The 23,587-nt window shown below is 42.2% G+C and overlaps 1 protein-coding gene across 1 annotated transcript in view; it reads left to right on the plus strand.

Moving 5' to 3' along the window:
- VPS53 (VPS53 subunit of GARP complex) overlaps positions 1-23,587 on the plus strand; it is a 125,671-nt gene that overhangs the window by 4,268 nt on the left and 97,816 nt on the right. Inside the window, exons 3-4 of the mRNA XM_030861888.2 lie at positions 1,164-1,213; positions 5,149-5,215. Coding sequence (XP_030717748.1) covers positions 1,164-1,213; positions 5,149-5,215 — 117 coding nt within the window. The remainder of the gene's footprint in view (positions 1-1,163; positions 1,214-5,148; positions 5,216-23,587) is intronic.

Below are 23,587 nucleotides of genomic sequence, written 5' to 3' on the forward strand. Positions count from 1 at the left end.
GTACTAGTCCATTTGTTTTTATTGTCATTGTCTTAAAAATAGAAATAACTGTATTATAATTGCAATAGCAGTGCATTGTCAATATAGAGCAATTAGAAAATACTCATAGGCAAAAAGAAGAAAAACTTAAAATCCCTCTTCCTCATAGATTACAACTACTGCTACTGATTTCATAGGTTACAGCTACTAATATAGACTCAAAGTAATAGTGTTTATCCTTCCAGGCTTTTTTCTAATGGACCTAGACACGAAATAAAAAACAGAGGTATTTATTTATTGACGTTTAACATAATGTGGAGGAGTGTACAGATCCTAAATGTACAACTTGATGAATTTTCACCAAATGAGTGAAGCCAGGTAACCACCACCCAGACCAAGAAATAAAACATTAATAAAGAAGCCCCTTCTTGCCCCCCCAGTCACTGCCCCCCCAGAGTTAACCACTATCCTGACCTCTAACGCAGGAGAACGTTTCACTCACGTTTGAAATACTATAAATGCAATCACACAGTATATGCTCTTGTGTCTGGTTTGTGTACATGTGTGTGTGTGTGCACGCAACATCATGTTAGTAAGGTTCATCCATGTTGTTGTCTGTTGTAATCATTCATTCATTTTTGTTGCTATGAGGATTTTGTTGTACGAGTTTGTCACGATCCTATATACCAGGGGTCAGGAAATTTCCTGTAAAGGTCTAGATAGCAATTTTAGGCTTTATGGATTATTCAGTCTCTGTTGCAGCTACTCATTTCTGTCTTCGTAGCTCAAAGGCAGCTGTCGATAATATGTAAACGAATGGACATGGCTGTTTTCCAATAAACTTTGTTTATGAAAAATAGATTCCAGGCTGAATTTTGCAGTTGTTGCCAACTACCGGCTATACTTCCTCTGCCCTCCCACCCCGGCTGCATTGCAAGGCTTGCGGGATCTTAGTTCCCCGACCAGGGATTGAACCCATGCCCCTGCTGTGGAAGCGTGGAGTCCTAACCACTGGACCGCCAGGGAATTCCCTATATATATATTTTTTTAAGTGAAAATTGTATCATACCGTATGATTAGTTTCTTTGAGATGTCATAAATAGCCATTACAGTTCATCATTTCTCTGGAAAGAGGAATTCCAGGAAGTGAAATAACAGCTGGCACCTTTCCTTCTTTATTGTAGTCTCTGGCAAACATCGATGAAGTTGTGAACAAAATTAGACTGAAAATAAGGTAAGTAACACCGTGTGATTATTAATAATTAATGAAAGTATGCTGTTCATTTAGTTAATCACATTCTGGATCACACTTATCTGTAAGAACACTAAAATCTCAAGTTTGCTGTAGATGGTAATCTTTTTAAAAATAGTATTTTTTTCTGGGTTTCCATATGAGCCTTGTGGCAAAAAACTTGATTCTTTGATCAGTCTTCAATTATTTATTTTAAAAAAAGGAAGGAATCTGTAACAGACTGTTCAAAACAGTTGATTATAAAAGGAGACAAAAGCATTTCTGCTACATTTTTAGTGGCTTTATTTCCCTAGCAGATTTACCCTTTTTTTTTTTTTTTTTTTTGTATTCCCGAGGCTTAGATATGAAGCTGGGCTTATATATCCCTTGGCCATGTATCAGCTAACAATGTGGTCAGATCTGCTGGTTGGTGTGGGTGGTGTCCCAGGACTAAACATTGTGATTAATCTAGGATGTCTAGGGTGGTCATCAGATGTCCTTTCTGCCAAATAGCCTTATTCTGGTTTATCCATGTCTGAATTTCCAGTTTTGACACATGGTAGATACTCAAAGTTTGTTTGTTGTAATTATTATTGTAATGGTTGATGTTATTACTTTAAATATAGTTTTTTTTTTGTTGTTGTTTTTTAACTTGTGATGAGGAGAAGCCTTCATTTTGAATCCAGGAGATGATTTTTTTTTCCCTGACAACCTTTGGATTTTTAGGTGAAGACCTCTGCCATTAATGTTTTGTTCAGTTGGGTGCCTTAAAAAGTACAAAGAAGGGACTTCCCTGTTGGCGCAGTGGTTAAGAATCTGCCTGCCAATGCAGGGGACACAGGTTTGAGCACTGGTCTGGGAAGATCCCACGTGCTGCAGAGCAACTAAGCCCGTGCGCCACAACTACTGAGCCCATGTGCAACAACTACTGAAGCCCGTGCGCCACAACTACTGAAACCTGTGTGCCTAGAACCTGTGCTCCGCAACGAGAGAAGCCACCACACTGAGAAGCCCACGCACCACAACGGAGAGTAGCCCCTGCTCGCCGCAACTAGAGAAAGCCTGCGCACAGCAATGAAGACCCTATGCAGCCAAAAATAAATAAATACAAAGAAGCCTGTTGATTGTTTCAGTGGACTTTAGCTGTAACAGCGGTAGTAGAGACGGCTAAGTTTTATAGGGTTTGCACAGAAAATGAAAATTCCCCCATGATCCAAAAATCACTTGCGAGGGGTTTCCCTCGCTGTCCAGTGGTTAAGACTCCGTGCTTCCCAACCTAAGTGTCCATCAACAGATGAATGTGGATAAAGAAGATGTGGCACATATATACAATGGAATATTACTCAGCCATAAAAAGAAACGAAATTGAGTTATTTGTAGTGAGGTGGTTGGACCTAGGGTCTGTCATACAGAGTGAAGTAAGTCAGAAAGAGAAAAACAAATACCGTATGCTAACACATATATATGGAATCTAAAAAAAAAAAAATAGTTCTGAAGAACCTAGGGGCAGGATAGGAATAAAGACGCAGATGTAGAGAATGGACTTGAGGACATGGGGATGGGGAAAGATAAGCTGGGACAAAGTGAGAGAGTGGCATGGACTTATATATACCACCAAATGTAAAACAGATAGCTAGTGGGAAGCAGCCGCATAGCACAGGGAGATCAGCTCTGTGCTTTTTGACCACCTAGAGGGGTGGGATAGGGAGGGTGGGAGGGAGATGCAAGAGGGAGGAGATATGGGGATATATGTATATGTATAACTGATTCACTTTGTTAATACAGCAGAAACTAACACACCATTGTAAAGCAATTATACTCCAATAAAGATGTTTAAAAAAAAAAGACTCCATGCTTCCAATGCAGGGGGCGCGGGTTCGATCCTTAGTTGGGGGAACTAAGATTCCACGTGCTGCGCAGCACGGCGCGGCCAAAAAAATCCCAAAACAACAACAAAAGTGAAAATCACTTGCAAGCCAGTTATTTTCAGCTTTCTCTCACCATACCTTTAACGGTTCTTCAAATGAAAAATGACATAAATGACATAAACTGACATAAAATTCTCTGGTTGAGATGCCATTAAATGGCCCCTGTTAAGCTGCAGGAGAAAGAGGAAGTGGGGGCCACAGATCCGCCTCCTGCAGATCAGGGCCCAGGTGGCGAGGCATGGATTTCATACAGCACCTGCTCCTCATCCCTTTTAAGGTTCCTAGGATGTTACTGAGGAAGGATTTTGTGCGGGCTACTTTGAATTCTCTGGCTTGTTCCCATAAAGTTTCAGCAACTTTGTCATTTCTGGTTTACTCCATGACAAATACTAAAAGTTACATTGGTCCTTTTGAATGGCTCTGAACATTAAGTGAAAATAGCCTTTTAAAAAATAACAAAGGCGACTCATTAGTCTGTGCAGGGCTTGGCTTCTACACTACTGTTGCTGCTCCCTCACTGAGGTCCAAGGCCTCACTCTTCCTCCTATCATCAGACATCTTTGTTTTTTCTTCTGAATAAGTAGCTGCAATCTGCAAACATTGATGGATATGTTACTAACTTTTAAAAAAATTAATTAATTTAGTTTTGGCTGAGTTGGGTCTTCATTGCTGCACACGGGCTTTCTCTAGTTGCAGCGAGCGGGAGCTACTCTTTGTTGTGGTGCGCGGGCTTCTCATTGCTGTGGCTTCTCTTGTTGCAGAGCACGGGCTCTAGGTGCGCGGGCTTCATTAGTTGTGGCACGCGGGCTCAGTAGTTGTGGCTCGTGGGCTCTAGAGCACAGGCTCACTAATTGTGGTGCATGGGCTTAGTTGCTCCGCGTCATGTGGGATCTTCCCGGACCAGGGATGAAATCCATGTCCCCTGCATTGGCAGGCGGATTCTTAACCATTGTGCCACCAGGGAATCCCAGCTTTTTTTCTTTTGGTCAACCTGGAATCGAGATTTTTTTTTTTTAATTTTTGAATTTTATTTATTTTTTTATACAGCAGGTTCTTATTAGTCATCCATTTTATACACATCAGTGTATACATGTCAATCCCAATCTCCCAATTCATCACACCACCACCCCCGCCGCTTTCCCCACTTGGTGTCCATATGTTTGTTCTCTATATCTGTGTCTCAATTTCTGCCCTGCAAACTGGTTCATCTGTACCATTTTTCTAGGTTCCACATATATGCGTTAATATACGATATTTGTTTTTCTCTTTCTGACTTACTTCACTCTGTATGACAGTCTCTAGATCCATCCACGTCTCTACAATTGACCCAATTTCGTTCCTTTTTATGGCTGAGTAATATTCCGTTGTATATATGTACCACATCTTCTTTATCCATTCGTCTGTCGATGGGCATTTAGGTTGCTTCCATGACCTGGCTATTGTAAATAGTGCTGCAGTGAACATTGGGGTGCATGTGTCTTTTTGAATTATGGTTTTCTCAGGGTATATGCCCAGTAGTGGGATTGCTGGGTCATATGGTAATTCTATTTTTAGTTTTTTAAGGAACCTCCATACTGTTCTCCATAGTGGCTGTATCAATTTACCTTCCCACCAGCAGTGCAAGAGGGTTCCCTTTTCTCCACACCCTCTCCAGCATTTGTTTGTAGATTTTCTGACGATGCCCATTCTAACTGGTGTGAGGTGATACCTCATTGTAGTTTTGATTTGCATTTCTCTAATAATTACTGATGTCTAGCAGCTTTTCATGTGCTTCTTGGCCATCTGTATGTCTTCTTTGGAGAAATGTCTATTTAGGTCTTCAGCCCATTTTTGGATTGGATTGTTTGTTTTTTTAATATTGAGCTACATGAGCTGTTTATATATTTTGAAGATTAATCCTTTGTTCATTGATTCGTTTGCAAATATTTTCTCCCGTTTTGAGAGTTGTCTTTTCGTCTTGAAGGAATCGAGATATTTTAATGATTTGTATCCTTTAACTTTTTTTGCTAGGAGACTGGATGACAGCATTCGAACTGTTGTAAGAGGTCAAACAAATGTGGGGCAGGATGGCCGGCAAGTAAGTAACTTATTCCTTCGTATTAAATATATCCTGATTTCTTAAAGACCCCACAACCAAGTGACCAAAATATTGATCTGCCTGCTTACAGAGTACTTCCTTAACTGATCTGCCCCATACACAGCAGGAAACTTGCATGACTTGTCCCACTAGTAGCAGGGGGAGGCTGCCCAGACCAGCCGTGAGCTGTCACTCAGCGTCCCTTGGACCAGAAGCATATATTGTAGCACAGCTCACCCAGGTCCAGGGTTAAATGCACGCTGAAATGAGAAAACCGAAGTTTCCTTGGCTTTTTCCTTAATGTCGGACGTCTCTGAGCCCTCCTTTATTTTGTGTACTGTGGCCCAACAAGGTTGCTGCATTTATCTATCTGCTAAGTTGTTGGGATTTTGATATTAGTTTTTTTAAAAAAATATTTATTTATTTAGGCTGCTCTGGGTCTTAGTTGTGGCATGCAAACTCTTAGTTGTGGTATGCATGCGGGATCTCGTTCCCTGACCAGGGATTGAACCCGGGCCCCCTGCACTGGGAGCACGAGTGTTACCTACTGGACCACCAGGGAAGTCCCTCATATTACTTTTGTTGCTGCAAAAGATAGCAGTAACCTGTGTGTCAAAAGACATTATCAACAGAGTAAAAAGTCAACCTATAGAATGGGAGAGAATATTTGCCAATCATATATCTGATGAGGGATTAATATCCAGAATATTTAGAGAACTCCTAATATTCAACAACAAAAAAGCAAACAACCTGATTAAAAACTGGGCAAAGGACTTGAATAGACATTTCTCCAAAGAAGATAATATGAATGGCCAATGAGCCCACGAAAAGATGCTCAGTATCACTAATCATTAGGAAAATGCAAATCAAAAGTACAGTGAGGGCTTCCCTGGTGGCACAGTGGTTGAGAGTCCGCCTGCCGATGCAGGGGATGCAGGTTCATGCCCCAGTCCGGGAAGATCCCACATGCCGTGGAGCGGCTGGGCCCGTGAGCCATGGCCACTGAGCCTGTGCGTCCGGAGCCTGTGCTCCACTATGGGAGAGGCCACAACAGTGAGAGACCCGCGTACCGCCAAAAAAAAAAAAAAAAAAAAAAAGTACAGTGAGAGTGGGACTTCCCTGGTGGTACAGTGGTTAAGAATCCGCCTGCCAGACCTACTAGAGAATGGACTTGAGGATATGAGGAGGGGGAAGGGTAAGCTGGGATGAAGTGAGAGAGTGGCATGTGACATATATACACTACCAAACGTAAAATAGATAGCTAGTGGGAAGCAGCTGCATAGCACAGGGAGATCAGCTCAGTGCTTTGTGACCACCTAGAGGGGTGGGATAGGGAGGGTGGGAGGGAGGGAGATGCAAGAGGGAAGAGATATGGGAACATATGTATATGTGTAACTGATTCACTTTGTTATAAAGCAGAAACTAACACACCATTGTAAAGCAATTATACTCCAATAAAGATGTAAAAAATAAATAAAAGAAAAAAGAAAAAGAATCCGCCTGCCAATACAGGGGACACAGGTTCGAGCCCTGGTCTGGGAAGATCCCACATGCCGCGGAGCAACTAAGCCCATGTGCCACAACTACTGAGTCTGTGCTCTAGAGCCCGCGAGCCACAACTGCTGAAGCCCAGGTGTCTAGAGCCTGTGCTCCACAACAAGAGAAGCCACCGCAAGGAGAAGCCCACGCACCGCAACGAAGAGTAGCCCTCGCTTACCGCGACTAGAGAAAGCCTGCGCACAGCAACGAAGATCCAACAAAGCCAAAAATTAATAAATAAATAAAGTGTTTCTCTTGGAAAAAAACACAGCATTTATTAAAAAAAATGTACAGTGAGATACAACCTCACACCCATTAGGATGACTACTATCAAAAAACCAGAAAACAACAGGTGTTGGCAAAGGTGAAGAAATTGAAATGCTTGTGCACTGCTGGTGGAAATGTAAAATGGTAGAGTTGCTGTGTAAAACAATACAGTGGTTCCTCAAAAAATTAAAATGAATTATCATATGATCCAGCAGTTCTACTTCTGAGTATATACTCAAGAGAATTGGAAGCAGGGTCCTGGAGAGATACCTGTTACCCCCATGTTCATAGCAGCATTATTCACAATAGCTTAAACATGGAAGCGACCCAGGTGTCCATTGGCAGATGAATGGATAAGCAGAATATGGTCTGTACATAATTGGAATATTATTCAGCCTTAAAAAGGAAAGAAATTCTAAAAAAAAAAGGGGGGGGGACTTCCCTGGTGGTCCAGTGGTTGAGACTCTGAGCTCCCAATGCAGGGGGCCCAGGTTTGATCCGTGGTCAGGGAACTAGATCCCGCATGCTGCAACTAAGAGCCCACATGCCGCAGCTAAAGATCCCGCATGCCGCAACTGGGGATCCTGCATGCAGCAATGAAGATCCCATGTGCTGCAACTAAGACCTGACACAGCCAAATAAATAAATAAATATTTTTTTTTAAAAAAAAAAGGAAAGAAATTCTGGCATCTGCTATAGCATGGATGAACCTTGAGGACATTATGCTAAATGAAATAAGCCAGTCACGAAAAGACAAATAGCGGATGATTCCACTTATATGAGGTACTTAAGAGTAGTGAAAATCATAAAGACAGAATGTATAATGGTAGTTGCCAGGGGCTGGGGGAGAACGGGGAGTTAGTGTTTAATACATGTAGAGTTTCCGTTTTACAGGATGAATTATGGGGATAGATAGTGGTGATGGTTGCACAACAGGTCAATGAAACTGTACAATAAAAAATGGTTAAGATAGTAAATTTTATGTTATGTGTATTTTACCTCAATAAAATTTTTTTGAAATCAAGATGGAAATAAAGTTGATATATTGCAAAAAAAAAAAAGGAAAGAGAGAGAGATAGTAGTAACCTGACACAGCTATAATTCCTCATACCTAGTTTTGTTGCCTAGCAGATAACTGTCGATTCATTTCAAAGTTTTATAGTTCTTTTTGGATCTAGCTAAGGAGGGCTGTTGGAAGGGGATGCAGGGGAGAAGCATTGTACGGGGAAGAGGTATTCTTCAGTGACTGGGGGGCCAGATGTTATCTGTTAACCATTTTTCCTTTTCATCTGGATTCTAGTCTTCTGCTTAGACGTCCTATTTCAGAATTGCTGTCGTAACAGAAGTGCTGATCGTGCCCTGTCTAGTCTTCTCTTACAGTGTCCGGCCTGCTCTCTTCAACAGTAATTCAGTTAGGTCGGCTGTGTGCGCCTCTCATTTCTGTTATTTGTCCTGTTTTGACATTATTTAGTATATAGCCAATTTTTTTAAATGTTCATTATGCTGCCCAGATTTTATGGGGGTAGCGTGTAGTCCTATGATCTCTCATACTCCGGTTTCCTCTAGTAGCTCACAGGTGTTATATAAGTCTTTTTCCTTTTCTCTTATATGTTTAGTTTTATCCGCTTCTCTATTTTTCCTACATTTTGTGACTTTCTTTTTCCTCTTACTTGTCATCTTCCGTTGGCCTGTTTGTAAGTAGTCTACCTTGTAGTCATCGTCAATATTTGTGTGTAGACATTTTAGTTTCCCACAACTGATCCTATTTCCTGGCCTTGCTTGGTTCTTAGTCCTTATTGCTTTGGTTTTTGTTTATTTAGGTCTCTCCCATGAAGTGTCACCTCTCTGGCAGGTGAGGCCTGTGTAAATAGGGCCCTTAGACGTAACAAAGAGTAACAGGGTAGCCGGCCAACACTGTAGCCTCATTCTGCTCTTTCACTTTCCGACATACGTCTGGTCATGTCATCTACACAGCCCACAAACCCCTGTGGGCTCTCTACCAACTTCAATCCAAGTTCCTTTGCATGGCATTGAAGGCCTCAATCTACCTTTCCAGTTTTGTCTCCTGCTGTGACCCATCCACGCTGGAAGCCTAGTGCTCTCCCAAGCATGCCCTTTGCTTTCTGGACCTGTGCTTATGTTCTTCTTTTTGCCTAAAATGCTCTCTCTCCTCTTTTTCTTCCAGTAGCTTCACTTCAAGATCATACCCAGTTCAAACACTACTTCCTTTATGAAATTTTCTGTTTGGCTCAACAGTATATACCAAAGGAATCAGAGTTTTAGAACCCGAAGGGACTTGGAACTCATCTGGTCCACTCCTCTCATTTCACAGATGAGAAAATCGATCCCAGTATCCATCAGTTAGATGTACAGTCTCTCTGTCCACGAACTCCCACAGTCCTGCGCCCGTGTTTTTGACTTGGCTTTCGTGATCTGCTCTGACTTATCAGTGAATACATCTTGTCCCTTTGGCTCGTGTATAAGGTCCTTGAGGCAAAAGCTGTCTCTCTCTCATCTTGGCATTTCTCAGAACACATAGGCCACCTGCAATAACATTTTATTCAACTGTATTGAATATTAGGTCTATGGGAGAGTATTATTTGTAAGTAAACAAAAGCCCTCTCCCATAAAACATCATTTTGACCAGTGTGTGTGTTCTTTTAAAGATGTTTAAAGCTTGATTTGTTTATGACTAGTCCCAGCTTACTACTATTTGAAATAATAACACTACTGTTTAGTGTGTTTCCACCTATATTTAGAAAGGCTCACTAGAAACCTTGAAATACTTCAGAGAGTTTCAGGTATTTACAATTCCAAGAATGTGAAAATAAAGTGAATGATTCATCAGCACTTTCTGTTGGGTCATGCTGTGTAGATATATATATCTTTTAGTTATTTATGTTTTAACCTGTGGTCACAAACGAGCGTTATTGGAGAGGCAGGCCCAGAATTAGACAGCCTGGAGGAAAGTCGGCCCTCCCCACCTTCACATGTTAATAGGTTACAGGTTGCTGCAGCAAAGGCAGGCCATATTTCAGAGAGCAAGACCACATTTCAAGAATGTTTAGATAGCATTTCAATCTGTGATGGAATTTGGTATCCGTCTCCTTAGCATCCAGACAGAAAGGAAGCCCAGAAGAAGTAATTGCTTTTCCTGTCATCTCCTCCATCTGTGTTTTCCAACAGCTTGTAATGCAAGCTGAAGGAGAGACTTTTTTTTTTTTTTCCAGGGAGCTTTTGAGTCCTGTCCTTGTCATCTCCTAGGGGTGAGAGCCTTGCTGTCCAGCCCCAGCTGGCCGGTGGTTTGCTAAAGAGAGACTCCATTTGACTGGCATGGACTCAGGAGAATTATGGATGTTCCAAAATATTGAGTTTTTAGGTCAAGAGGCCCCAGTTTCCCCTCTTCCCTGGAACGGAGGAAAGGTTTGCTTTCAGAACTTGTTTCCGAAGCTTCTGGGGAACAACTCAGAAGGGGAGAGCAGTAATATGGGCAAAAGGAAGTTTTCCTTTTATACATTTCATCTTGATTGTGTGCGTCTTGAACAGATATGCTTTGTAATCCGTGTAAATAGGGGAAAGTGTTGACTTCACATTTGTGGTGTCTTAAAAGACGTCTTTAGCAGAAAAGTTCTTTTTGGAAAGCAGTGTTTCTGACTCAAAAATTATTTGTGGAGAGGGAGTGATTTAGAAATTGAAGACACAGTGAGTCAGTTGCTTTAGTTTCTCGAAATTTCTGAAACCCCCGCTGCCTGGTTAGCACTCTGCTGCACGTTTTGGAGAGCCTTCGATGTCGACCACCCCCTATGGGGGCAGACTTGAAGTGGTCTAGTCCGTGACCTTTTCTAACCAGAATGTGGTGCTTGTACAAAATTAATCCAGCACAGAATTCTCCCCATTTTTTTTTTTTTTTTTTTTTTTTTTTGCGGTACGCGGGCCTCTCACCGTTGTGGCCTCTCCCGTTGCGGAGCACAGGCTCCGGACGTGCAGGCTCAGCGGCCATGGCTCACGGGCCCAGCTGCTCCGTGGCATGTGGGATCTTCCCGGATCGGGGCACGAACCCGTGTCCCCTGCATCAGCAGGTGGACTCTCAACCACTGTGCCACCAGGGAAGCCCTCTCCCCATTTTTATCTGTTGAAATCATCAGGCAAAAGCTTTAATTAAATGCCCACATGTTTGAAACTTTGTGGATGAGATGAGTCAATTCAGTAAGTACATGAGCTGATATGCTTTGAAACTTACACAGCTTCCCAAGAATTAAAATGGACAGCTTGAACAGAGGTAGAAAGAAAGGCAAATAGAGGAGTGGGTTAGAAGAAGAAAAAGTTAGCATGTGAAATTTCAAGAGTGGCCATACCTTTATCAATTCCTAGTCAGCTCACTGAGAATCGCCAAGAGAGGATCAGTCATGGGGCTTCCTTCTGGGTTTCCTTCAGTGTCTTGTGTGGAGCTTGGCTATAATTTAACTATTGCATCACAGCAAGACTAAGGTTTGGGAGAGGAAGAAAATTATTATTGCCATCTTCAGTTCTGCTCACTAAAACTTTGATTTGGAAGAAGCATTAGATAATTGTAGAACCACCTCCCACCCGGTTCAGGAATCCTTTCTATCACATCTCTGACGTTTCATTTTTCTGTTTCTGCTTGGATTCTTGCAGGGATGGGGAGCTCACTACTCTGTTGTTCCACAGGACTGTCTGTTCCAGTTTTGTACAGCTTTATTTTTATTTTTCTAATAAATTTGTTTTATTTATTTATTTTGGCTGATTGGGTCTTTGTTGCTGCGTACGGGCTTTCTAGTTGCAGCGAGCGGAGGCTACTCTTCGTTGCAGTGCACGTGCTTCTCATTGTGGTGGCTTCTCTTGTTGCAGAGCATGGGCTCTAGGCACGCAGGCTTCAGTAGTTGTGGCACAAGTGCTCAGTAGTTGTGGCGCATGGGCTTAGTTGCTCCACAGCATGTGGGATCTTCCCGGACCAGGGCTCGAAGCCGTGTCGCCTGCATTGGCAGGTGGATTCTTAACCATTGCGCCACCAGGGAAGTCCCCTGTACAGCTTTAATTGTAAGAAAGTTCTTTTTCTTACACCGAATTGAAATAGTAAAATAGACCTCAGTGGGGCTTCCCTGGTGGCGCAGTGGTTGAGAGTCTGCCTGCCGATGCAGGGGACATGGGTTCGTGCCCCGGTCCGGGAGGATCCCACATGCCGCGGAGCGGCTGGGCCCGTGAGCCATGGCCACTGAGCCTGCGCGTCCGGAGCCTGTGCTCTGCAACGGGAGAGGCCACAACAGTGAGAGGCCCGCGCACCACAAAAAAAAAAAAAAAAGAAAAGAAAATAGACCTCACTGTAACTTCTCACTGGTCTTAGTTCTGACAGCTGGACAGGTGTAGACCTAATCCCTGTCCCTTATTATAGCTTCTAAAATTAAAAATGGATATTATGTTCCTTTCCGAGCATTCCTTTTCCTAGGCTAACCACTCTTAGTTTCTTCAGCTCTATGATATGATTTCTAGACCCTTTATCATCCTGGTTGCCTTGAAGTTTGTCAGCATCCCTCCTGGACATGGGTAGACATACTGTGTGAACATACAGTGGGACAGTTTACCTCCTTGTTCTAGAGTGGGCTTGTTAACTTGGGAACTGGGAGTTCAGGGGGGTCTTTCAACTCCCAGAAATTAATTGTAAATTTTTATATGGATAGACATATGTCTGGAGAGAAGACTCATTGATTTTTCTAGATTTTATAAGGAGTCTGTGACACAGTTCTTCCATTACCATGGATTGGGTGACATTTTTGGCAGGTGTATCACACGGTGGGCCTCTGCTGAGCTGTCAGGTATCTGAAACTTCCAGGTCAAGAGTTGCAAACAGATGCCCACAGAGCTAAGAAAGTTACCTAAATTGGCTCTGGCAGGTCAGGACGCATCTGCGGGCACCCATTGTGGGAGTGGTTGCCCTGTCTAAAGGAGAGAGCCACAGCTCATTCCTCACCCACTGTTGTCATGTCTAAGCACAGACATGGAGTTTGCCAGATTTATCAGTTTTTCAAGAGAAGCCGGAAATTTGGATTTTTACGTGACTCTCCCCAATTTTTAAATGTTGGTTTAGCGTTTTTCACAAATACTTCAAAGGCCAAACAAAACACATCTGTGGGCCAACAGTTTGCAATATCTGCAATATTTTCTTCATACGAACTGCTTTTAAACTCTCCCCTCTTCCGTTTTTTTAAGGGATTCTTTGAAATTAAGTGCTGGACTTTATGTGTCTCGCTCTTGGTTTCATCTTGCCAGTTCTGCCTGATTGTTCCAGCCTGTTGAGACCTTCTGGAATCTTGATGACCTTCCCATTTATCATGAGCGGATTTGCCAGATGGGCCTTCTATGTCTTCATTCAAGTTGCATATGAAAAGGTTGACCAGGATGGGTTCAGAGTCATGTGGCATGCTATTAGCGACTTCTCATTTTTCTCTTCTTATCCTCATTTTAGTCAAAGTGCCAGGCCCAGGGGACAAAGGATTGTTTTTCCGGTCTTCGGTATCCGTCCAAGGCTGTGTTTCTTAATTTTTCCATGTTCTTCGTTTTCCTCAGCAAGGGAGGCTAATCATACTTGCCTTCTTCTCTTTTACGTAGAGATATCGTAAAGATTTATTAACTAAATCAGCAAAGCATGTTGCCTTCCAAGGAGAAAGTGTTCTTTGCTTTTCACCCTCAAAATTAGTATATCATCTGAGTCAGGCCTTAGAGCAAAAATAATTGTGCTCTCCAAGACCCTGAACTAGGTAGACGGACTTCACAGTACAGCACCGGTCTTCGTCATGTGGCATTATCACTTTGTAATTGTCAGCTCTCTTGCAAGACGGCTTGAATCTTCCCCTCCATCATTTCAAATATATCCTTTCTCTCATCTTTTCTTTGGGAGGAAAATGAAGCCCATCGATGGCAGAAAATAAAGGGCACTTAGTAGTAAAGGGACCAGGATTTCCCTGGTAGCGCAGTGGTAAAGACCTTGCGCTCCCAGTGCAGGGGCCCAGGTTCGATCCCTGGTCAGGGAACTAGATCCCACATGCATGCCACCACTAAGAGTTCGCATGCCACAACCAAGGAGCCGGCGAGCCACAACTATGGAGCCCACCTGCTGCAACTAAGGAGCCCGCCTGCCACAACTAAGACCTGGCACAACTAAATAAATTAATTTAATTTAATTTAAAAAATACTTTAAACTAGTAGAGGGACCATAAATAGTTTGGGGAGGGAAAAAAAAGACAACTGTCACTTGCTTCCTTCTACTGAAACATACTAAATCTGAAGCAAGTGAGCTTTTTAAAATGTAGGCTCAAATTTTTCCATTTGTGACCGAGAATGGTTAGGCATTTTTTGGTTTCTTTTAGATTTTTTTTGAATTGTATTTTTCAGACTGCAGACAACACTGAATGAACTTCAGCAATCGCTAAGGTGTGAGAATGGCCTGGGAGTGGAGCACGCCTTGTGATTCAGTGGGGCAGTGCTGAAGTCAGGGTGTAGTTGAGTCTTTTGCAGGGGCCAGCGCCCCTGGTTTTGACTGGGACTCTCCGCCATTCCCCAACCAGGATTTCTTCCATCGGGTGCAGAGGTCAGGGCTGGCTTGCTTTTGTTTGATAAGTTGCATCCAAGTGAGTGTTCAGTTTCCCATGCTTCTAGTGCACTGTTGGCTGTAGTTGAGGCAAGGACTCATAGCATGTCCAGTATCGAGCACTACAGGGGCTAGGTGCGGTCGTATCACTGTACTTCATCTTTTTGACTGCCCATGAGCCTGTATAGTGCTTTTAGGCAGAAGGACATGTCTGCTGCATATTAGAACCTCCTGCCACTTGTCCTCTAAGGTTTCTCATTTTTAGACAATCTGTAGGGAATCCAAACAGCTATCTTCTCTCTCCTCTCTGTACAGGACTGAGCATTGCATTTGGATTCTCTAAGGATTGGGGGAATTGGACACTGTCCCTAATGTGACATTAGATGGCAGCCTGGTCAAATGAAAAAACCTGAGCCTTGGATTTAAAGTTTGGCTCCTGCCACTCTCTCTATCCGTATGACCTTGGACAGATTACTTCTCTGAACCTCAGTTTCTTCATCTGGGACATGGAGATGATAATACCTACTTCAGGGTGGTGGGGATTCGAGTTAACTAATTAAAAACACCAAGCACAACATCAGGCTCAGTCCTGTTTAGCAAATGGCCGTCATACTGCTGCTGCTGGTTATGAGGTAACCATTGGACTATCCATGTTCCTAATTCTGTGCATCCAGGCATTTCTCAAGTTCCGGTGGCTTTTCCATCAGCTCCACTCCTTTCCATCCCTACCGCCCTGCTTTGAAGCACCTGTAGGTTTCCTTGCTTTGAAAGCCTCCTTACTGTCCCCTGGTGTGCTGTTCTTTGTGAATGGAAGTCGCAGCACAGCTTACCCGAGGCCCAGAATTGTTGCATCAGAGGTAGTGAAAGGCTCTGTTCTCTTGTTCTGTCCTTAAGACTTACCTCAGACATTTGCCAGGCTGCCCCTCACTCAGAGTTTTAAGGCTTTAGAGAGGTGGGTTCAGGCAAGGGTGAAGGTTATCAAGGCTTCTAGCCTTTCCTACAGTGCCCGTTAATTTCCTGCACATCTGCACCCCAAAGGGAGGCTCTTTCTGGTCTCCCCCTCTGCCTGCAGGTTTTCTCACGAGCACCCGGTGCAGATCTTGGAAACGAGCCTGAGAGGGGTGCAAACTGCTGACTATGCAGTTCCCGGAGGTTCCACGCTGTTGCACTAGCCCCACACTTGGCCCTTAGCAATTTGTTAAAAACCATAGTTGATTCCTTCCTGTCCGCTGGGATAGCATCTGCATCTTCCTCTTAGGCTCTGCCACATATGAAACAGTGCTTGGGTGTCCCCATCTCTTGGATTTCAGGAGACCTGGTTGCCTTCAGCTCTCTGATGGGTTCAAGAAATGTTGTGATTTTGCTGTTTATTTTTTTTCTCATTGTTAATGTTAGAGCAACACTCGAGCTTTCTGCATCTTGGGCAAAAGCACAACTGACCAGTGGATTTTCATGTAACATAGTATCAGAAGTTCAGTAATAAGATTTCAGATTCCACATTGCAACCAGTCTTTAAGAATCTAGCACTCTTCCTCAAAAAACTTCAAGTAGAACTATCGTATGATCCAGCAATTCCACTCCTGGGTATATATCTGAAGAAAATTAAAACACTAATTCGAAAAGATACGTGCACCCCAATATTCATAGCTGCATTATTTACAATAGCCAAAATATGGAAGCAACATAAGGTATCCATTGACAGATGAATGGATAAAGATGTGATATATATATATATGGAATGGAATATTAGTCCTGAAAAAAGAATGAAAAATTGCCATTTGCAACAACATAGATGGACCTGGAGGATATTATACTTAGTGAAATAAGTCAGAGAAATACAAATACTGTGTGTTGTTACTTATATGTGGAATCTAAAAAATGATTGAATATAAGGAAACAGAAACAGACTCACAGAGTGGTTACCAGTGGGGAGCGGGAAAGGGAAGGAGCAAAATAAGGGTAAGGAATTAAGAGGTACAAACTACTATGTGTAAAATAAGCTACAAGGATATAGTGTACAGCACAGGGAATGTAGCCAATATTTTATAATAACTTTTAGTGGAATATAATCTATAAAATTTCTGAATCACTATGTTATACACTTGAAACTAATATTATAAATTTTATGGAGTATAATCTATAAAATTTCTGAATCACTATGTTACACATTTGAAACTAATGTAATATTGTAAACCAACTATAGTTTGATTAAAAAATTTTAAAAAGAATCTACCACTTTCCAAGTTTTGATGTAGTTTCAAAAAGGATTATCAGTAAGTACCTGGAAAGGATATTAAAATATTTCTTTCTTTTCTAACTGCAAATCTGTGTGAAGCCAGATTTTCATCATGTTTTTCAACTAAAACAACTTATCACAACAGATTCAATACAGAAGCATATATGAGAGTCCAGGTGGCATCTATTAAAGCAGACACTAAAGATATTTGCAAAGTCACAGAGACGATGCCGCTCTCTCAAGAAATTTGTTTGGAGGAAATAGAGTTATTTTTCATAAAAACATGTTATTTGTGTTAACATGTAATGGGTTTATTATTGTTATTTTTAAATGGATTAATAAATAAATTTTTTTTAACTTCTCAGTTTTAATTTCCAGTATGGTATAGCTATAACCCACATAAAATCTCTTTGGGCCCCTCAGTAATTTCCAAAAGTATCAAGGGATCCTGAGATAAAAATTTTTAGAAATACTCTTTCTGAATAATATTTCAGTGTTCAATACGTAGGAATGGCAGGCAGTTTGTTCTTGATTTTAGTGACTCTAATTAGTGTATTTGTTCATTCACTCCTACAGAAAGTCAGTGCTTTCTCCATGCTGGGCTCTCTTCTAGGCACTGGCGATAATGCAATGAACAGAGCCAAGACCCTTCTCCTCTAGAGCTGACACCAAGTGTGAAGGTCTCTCGTTTCCAAATTCTCTATTAAGGACTTATCCTCATGACCTTGGTTCACTAAGCCTGTTTGCCAGAAAAGAGATGTTGAATTTTATCATATGCCTTTTCATCTTCTTCTGATAGGAGCAAATGGTTTTTCTATTTGATGATTAGCTTAGTTTTGTTTTGTTTTTAATATTTAACCCACCTTAAATACCTGCTGAGTCACAGTGTATTGTCCTGGTATGTGTATCTGGGGTTTTCATTCCTGTTCAAAAACTTCATTCCTTTTTCACAACTGAGTAATACTCCATTGCGTGTGTATACCACATTTTGTTTATCCATTCATGTGTTCATGGATGTGAGCAATGCCATAATGAACACTGACATACAAATATCTGAGTCCCTGCTTTCAGTTCCTTTCAGTATATACCTAGGGTGTGGAATGGCTGGATCATATGGTAATTTTTAATCATTTCAATATTTAAGCTCCTTCACATTAAATGGAAATGGAGACTTTTTTCCATATTGTTCTGAACTTTAATATATTCTTCCTCTAGACAAGCCTGTTTTGTCTTCATTTAATCCATACAGACGATGTGTTTCAGATTAGTTACAGGCTTAAGTTTTGTGTTCAGTACCTAATAATAATACTGCTGCCTTCTCTGAAAAAGAAAACTACCATGATGATTTCTTTTAGTTAGCATGTCCAGCATTTGGACTATTTCCTTCCTGACCTTAGAAACACATCAAGTCCCACTTGTGTGCAACATGATTATTGAAAATGGTTTTAGGAAAATAGTATTGCCAAGGAGGAACGCTGAAGTGTATTATTCTTCTGAGCCATCTCCATGTACATTGGCACTCTACAGGAGCCAACAAAGAAGGTCAAGCATAACTTTTGCCATCTGCTTGTTCCCATGTTAAGGGCAGTCACAAGTTTAAACTACAGTCTCTGCATCTAAAGAGGAAAATGCTATTCATCACGACTGAAGCTGCTCTGGCTGTTACCCAGGTTACTCTTGCTTTTGACTGCTGGTTGTTAGTGATGGAAGGAAAATTCCACCCTTAGTTTGAGTTTGCCCGTGAGAAAAATTGCAGTATTGCTGCTGACAAGGTGAAGCTTTCTGGGTTTTAGATCCTTGACAGGGGAAGTCATCCAGGTGTGTTTGAACAATGGATGGGAATTTGAAACTATGTTACTTCATGTAAGAATTTGACCTCCTTTTTTCTCTCCCTTCTCTCATCCATGGAAATACAGAATTTAGAGCAGCATGAATTCAGTTCTGTGGTGGTTCTGTCAACATTTCCATTCATAAATCCCTATTTTCAGGAGTCTGTAACATAGCTGTAAAATGTCCTTCACTCTAATTTGGACTCTAAGGTCTCCTCTGGAAGGAGATTAGTTTTGCCAAACCAGAGATAATGCCTTTTTAGTCTGTTTTGGTTTGGTGTTCTATAGTTGTCTAAATCAAAGCTCTAAAATATACAAGACACTTACGGTCATTCAGATAGCATTGGATCACATGCCAGGATTTCTGATTTTTGTTTCCATGGTACATTGTGGACCCTCTGAGCAGATGCTGTGTTCACCTCTAGGCATTGTATGTGACACCTAGAATTTGCATGTTGGGCAAACTACATGAGTGTCACTCTCATAATGGCCCCCAACCAGAAGGGGGATGTTTCTTCTACAGATATACTTAAAGATAGGTAAATCTGATGGTCCAAATACCATCTTCTATAAAACAGAAGAGGTGAATTGAGGGGTCTTTACCCCATCTCCGACCTAGTTACTCACCCTTGTCTTCTTGTCATACTTCTGAACTCTTCTTGTTCTCAGTCACATGAGAACAGTAGGGACAGAGAGCCAACTATTATTCATATAATACCATTTATGCGAAGCCAAGTGCTATACTTTTTTTTTTTCATCGAATACTTGGAGATTCTGATATTTGGAGATTTTGGTTTCTGGATTAGCATCTTGTGGTCCAGTTCCAATACACTTGGCAGCCCTGTAATTACCCAGATCTCTAGAATGAAGAAGGTACTGCTGGGAGGCGAATGTGCCATTCTTGATTGATTCACTATAAGCAGAGACACATTCTGAGTTGCTTAGGCAGAAGATACGTTTTGATTTGTTTGTCTTAATATATAGTGCTTATGTTTTATTACAATATAAATATGTTTATCTTGGGGAATGCCCTGGTGGTCCAGTGGTTAGCACTCAGCACTTTCACTGCCAGGGTCCCTGTTTGATTCCTGGTCAGGGAACTAAGATCCCATGAGCTGTGAGGTGCAGCCAAAAAAAAAAAACCCCCAAAACAAAACAAAACCAAAAAAGCAAATAAACATGTTTATCTTACGTTCTGCAAAACATTGTTGCATCGATTACTTAATCCTCACAAAGATGTGAATTAGGCCACATAGATGTTATTATCCCAATTTTACAGATGTAGGAACAGGCTCACACAGGTTCTGTGACTTGCCCCAAATTACACTGGGTGAGCTAATCACAGGTCCAGATTTTCTGATCTGGCCTTACCTGTGTATACCAAATTCTCTTTTGAAACAGGGACAAACTTTAAAAGCAGATTTGGGAGCCACTTTTTTCCACTGCAGAACCTGGAAAGTTAACTGGTTCACAAGGGAATCCAAACAGTGACAGTGACTGTGGCCTCCTTAACCAGCTGGGCCCCTCTCAGCATGAAGAGAGGAACTCCAGGAGGGAAGGAGAGAACTGAGCACCTGTGGTCCTGAACACATGGGACCCGATCCTGAAGGGAAGTGAAACAGGAAGAGAAAGTCATCCAGATGAAACCCCAAGGCGGGCCATAGCCTGAAGGGCTTTGGCACAGAAGGTGTCTCTGCAAAGCAGCTGAAGGAGCATCCAGAAGTCAACCCCAAATGAAGCCCTGAATGAAAACCCGTAACACAGATGAGAGTTACTGAGTGACTGCAGTGGGGGATTTGAATTTCGCTTGGCAGCTGGGAAGTCCTAGCTATTTGCGGGAGATAGTCCTTTGTTAAACTCAGGCAGAGTGTTCCTTTAAATGTGCCCCCATCTTCTACAGTATTGCATTTCTGTACCTTCTATTCAGCAAAGCAACTGAGACTCTTGCTTGAATTTTTCCTTCTCCAACTCCATTTGGAGTTGTTGCTTTAAATGCGCTCATCCTCAGGGGTTGCATTTCATCAAAGGAGGCTGTGCATGAGTGCATTCCCCCCTCCCCGCTATTTCAGGAGGAACAGATTTTAAGTTACAGGTGATAACAGGAATAAGCAGAACTTTAAAATCTAAATGTTTAGTCTTGTTAGGGTACTGCTGAATTTATGTCCCAGCCCTGTCTTACAATTTTAATTTCTGGCTTGTTTCCTAAAAACAATAAAAATGAACTCTTTGGTTCACATTTTCAGTGGATGTGGTTTGCAGACATCGTAAATTAAAGTAACAGGTGGAACAGAGCATTTTAACAAATAAGGTGAAAATTACTCCTTTTGCCCTTTATATTCTTTTGGTTCACAAACTTGGAAAGAAATCTGTGCTTTAAATAAAGCCCCTTTATACTCAAGGTTTCTGAATGGGCTAAGGAGGAATTAACGTTAGCACCAATGCTTTGCCTCTGATGGGTGCCCGTCTGGCATTTGACCGGGGCTGCCAGGCCTGGAAGGTACCTAGTGTGTTCAAGGACACAGAGAAGCGTGGTGCTGTGCACATGCAGCCGTCCATGGCGGTGAGATCCCTGGAGCCTCTGCTCCTGTTTAGCACCATTGTGGGGAATGGGCTGCGTTGTTTTTATTGCTGAGAGTTCTTAAAGCACCTCTGCTCCAGCTGGGGATGCCTTGTTTCCATAGCAACAGCTCTCAGTGGTACCAGGCTAGCCAGTAGTGTCAAAAGAAGGGACATTCCATAAATAGAGGCTACTTACCCGTAGGTGTCTGCCTTTAGTGGATGTCACAGGGCACTTTGTTCAGGGCTCATCAGATGTGGTCGCCCTCAGCAACATTTTTGCGGAGTCCTTTGCTTTCCAAATGATCCTGGCATTCATACTTCTTTCTGTTGTTCTCATCTTCTAGTTATTTGTTTCTTACGTATCCCTCACAAGCTCTTTAAAGATGTGTCCCCATCTGCGATCTTTTTCTCTCCGTATCTAGCTTAGTGCATATAGTAGGCGCTCACTTTTTGTTGACGGGGCGAACAAAAGATTGAAACTTTTTTTTCCCCTGGAGAATGGCTCATTTACGACATGGTTCAAGGAGACCATCCTCCGATCCATGAGCCACTCTTGTGTGTGTGCCTGCCGATGTTGAACTTAACCAGCCTATTTGCAAAGCTCTAAAATACGGATCGACAACCTTTGGTTCTTAGAGGGACAGTCTCATCTGAAATGTCACACTCTATCTGGGAGATCTGGGAATAATATTAATAATTACCATTTAGTAAACCCCTTCTATGAGCTGCATCCTCCGTCAGGATTCTCTCGACTGCAGAAGACAAAACCCCAGCTCAAACTGGCTTAGGCAAAAGGGGGATTATTTGGAAGCCTCTTGTGTCTTGTTTTGAACAGTCACTCTGTGAAAGAGTAGTTTCTCAGCTGGGCTTTTCAAACAGCGGAAGGTGGCCCTGGAATACAGCTCTGGATCTTCCTGTCTGTGTCTCTCTCTGGGAGTCGGCTTCATTGTCTCTACCTGGAGACCAGCTACTATCTAACCTAATTTCACATCGTGGGGATGCCACCACCAGAGAGAGAGAAACTTTGTTTCCCAATTCGTTCTGGAAAATCACAGAAAAGCTCCAGGTGGCCCAGCTTAGGCCTGGACTGCCTCTGGGACAGCGACTCAGAACACAGTGAGAGGAAGACTCCCAGGAGGAAGGCAGTACTGAGTAAACAGTACCCAAGGTGTTTACTGCTAAGCCCTGTTTTCCTAACAAGTCTCTGGGTTGGGACTATTGTCCCTGTTCTAGAAATGATGAGTCTGCGCCTCCTAGAGGTTAACTGGCTTACCAGAGATCACACAGTAAGTGGCAAGGCCGGCATTCGAATCCCAGTCTGCTGGTTCAAAAAACCCCTGCTTTTTACTAAAACAGTACATTGTTTTTCCAAATAATAGGAAGGGAACCGGCAGACAGATGTAAAGTTGGACCACAGAAATGATAGCAGAATAAGTGGGAAAATATCGTTTTCTTCCCAGTAACCTTGAATATTAGCACCTTATTTTTTTTCAAAGAACAGAATGCCATATTAGTTCTTCTGAAAATGAGCAGCCTCTTCCTCCTTCCTGTAGTGGCAGCAAATGGGATCTCAGTTTTAAATCTCTTAAAGACTGCCCGTGGACTCACAGGATAAAGGCAATATAATTCTCTCATAGAGCAAACTGCAAAGTTCGATGCGTCTAAGAGCCAGAGGGGATGTTAATTTCTCAAGGCATTTCCATTGGCTCGGATCCGCTCTATCTACACAGGTGGCTGACACAGTGCTGGGGAGAAAAAAGAGATGAAAGAAGAAGAAAGCAGTGGGGTCTGTGCCGGGTTCCATGCTGCTTATCTTCTGCGCACGTGACCTAGTGTGGCTTTGGTAGCCTGTTCAGAGTCTGCTTCAGGAAGCAAGGAAAATTAAGAAGAATGGTTACAGTTAATGATGCGCAAAAATACAGAGAAAGCATAATTGGTTCTGCTGAGTGTTCTGGGTCAGCTCGGTGGGTCGCCTTGCATCCCATGATTGCAGGATTTGAGTTAGTAAAGAGGACGACCACTGCCTCCTAATAGCACCCTTGCATGCAGGCTGCAGCCACGCTCCAGTGCTCGATTCAGAAACTCCGGTAAGGGTGGGTTGAAAGCAGACATTTTTGGGTGATTAGTTCTGTTTTTAATCCATATACAGCCTGGAATGGAAAAGTAGCCACATTTTATTTTAAAGAGTGTCTAGGGACAGTGCCAGAATTTTTCTTTCAGCACATTTTCTGATTAGCTAGGTATAAAAGTATTTTAGTGTTACTTAAAAATAAAATCTTAACCTTTTATAGGTCTTATGATCTTTCCAATTACCAAACACTCCTCTTCCTGTGTGATTG

This window comes from Globicephala melas, chromosome 20 (genome assembly GCF_963455315.2).
Source record: "Globicephala melas chromosome 20, mGloMel1.2, whole genome shotgun sequence".
NCBI lineage: Eukaryota > Metazoa > Chordata > Mammalia > Artiodactyla > Delphinidae > Globicephala > Globicephala melas.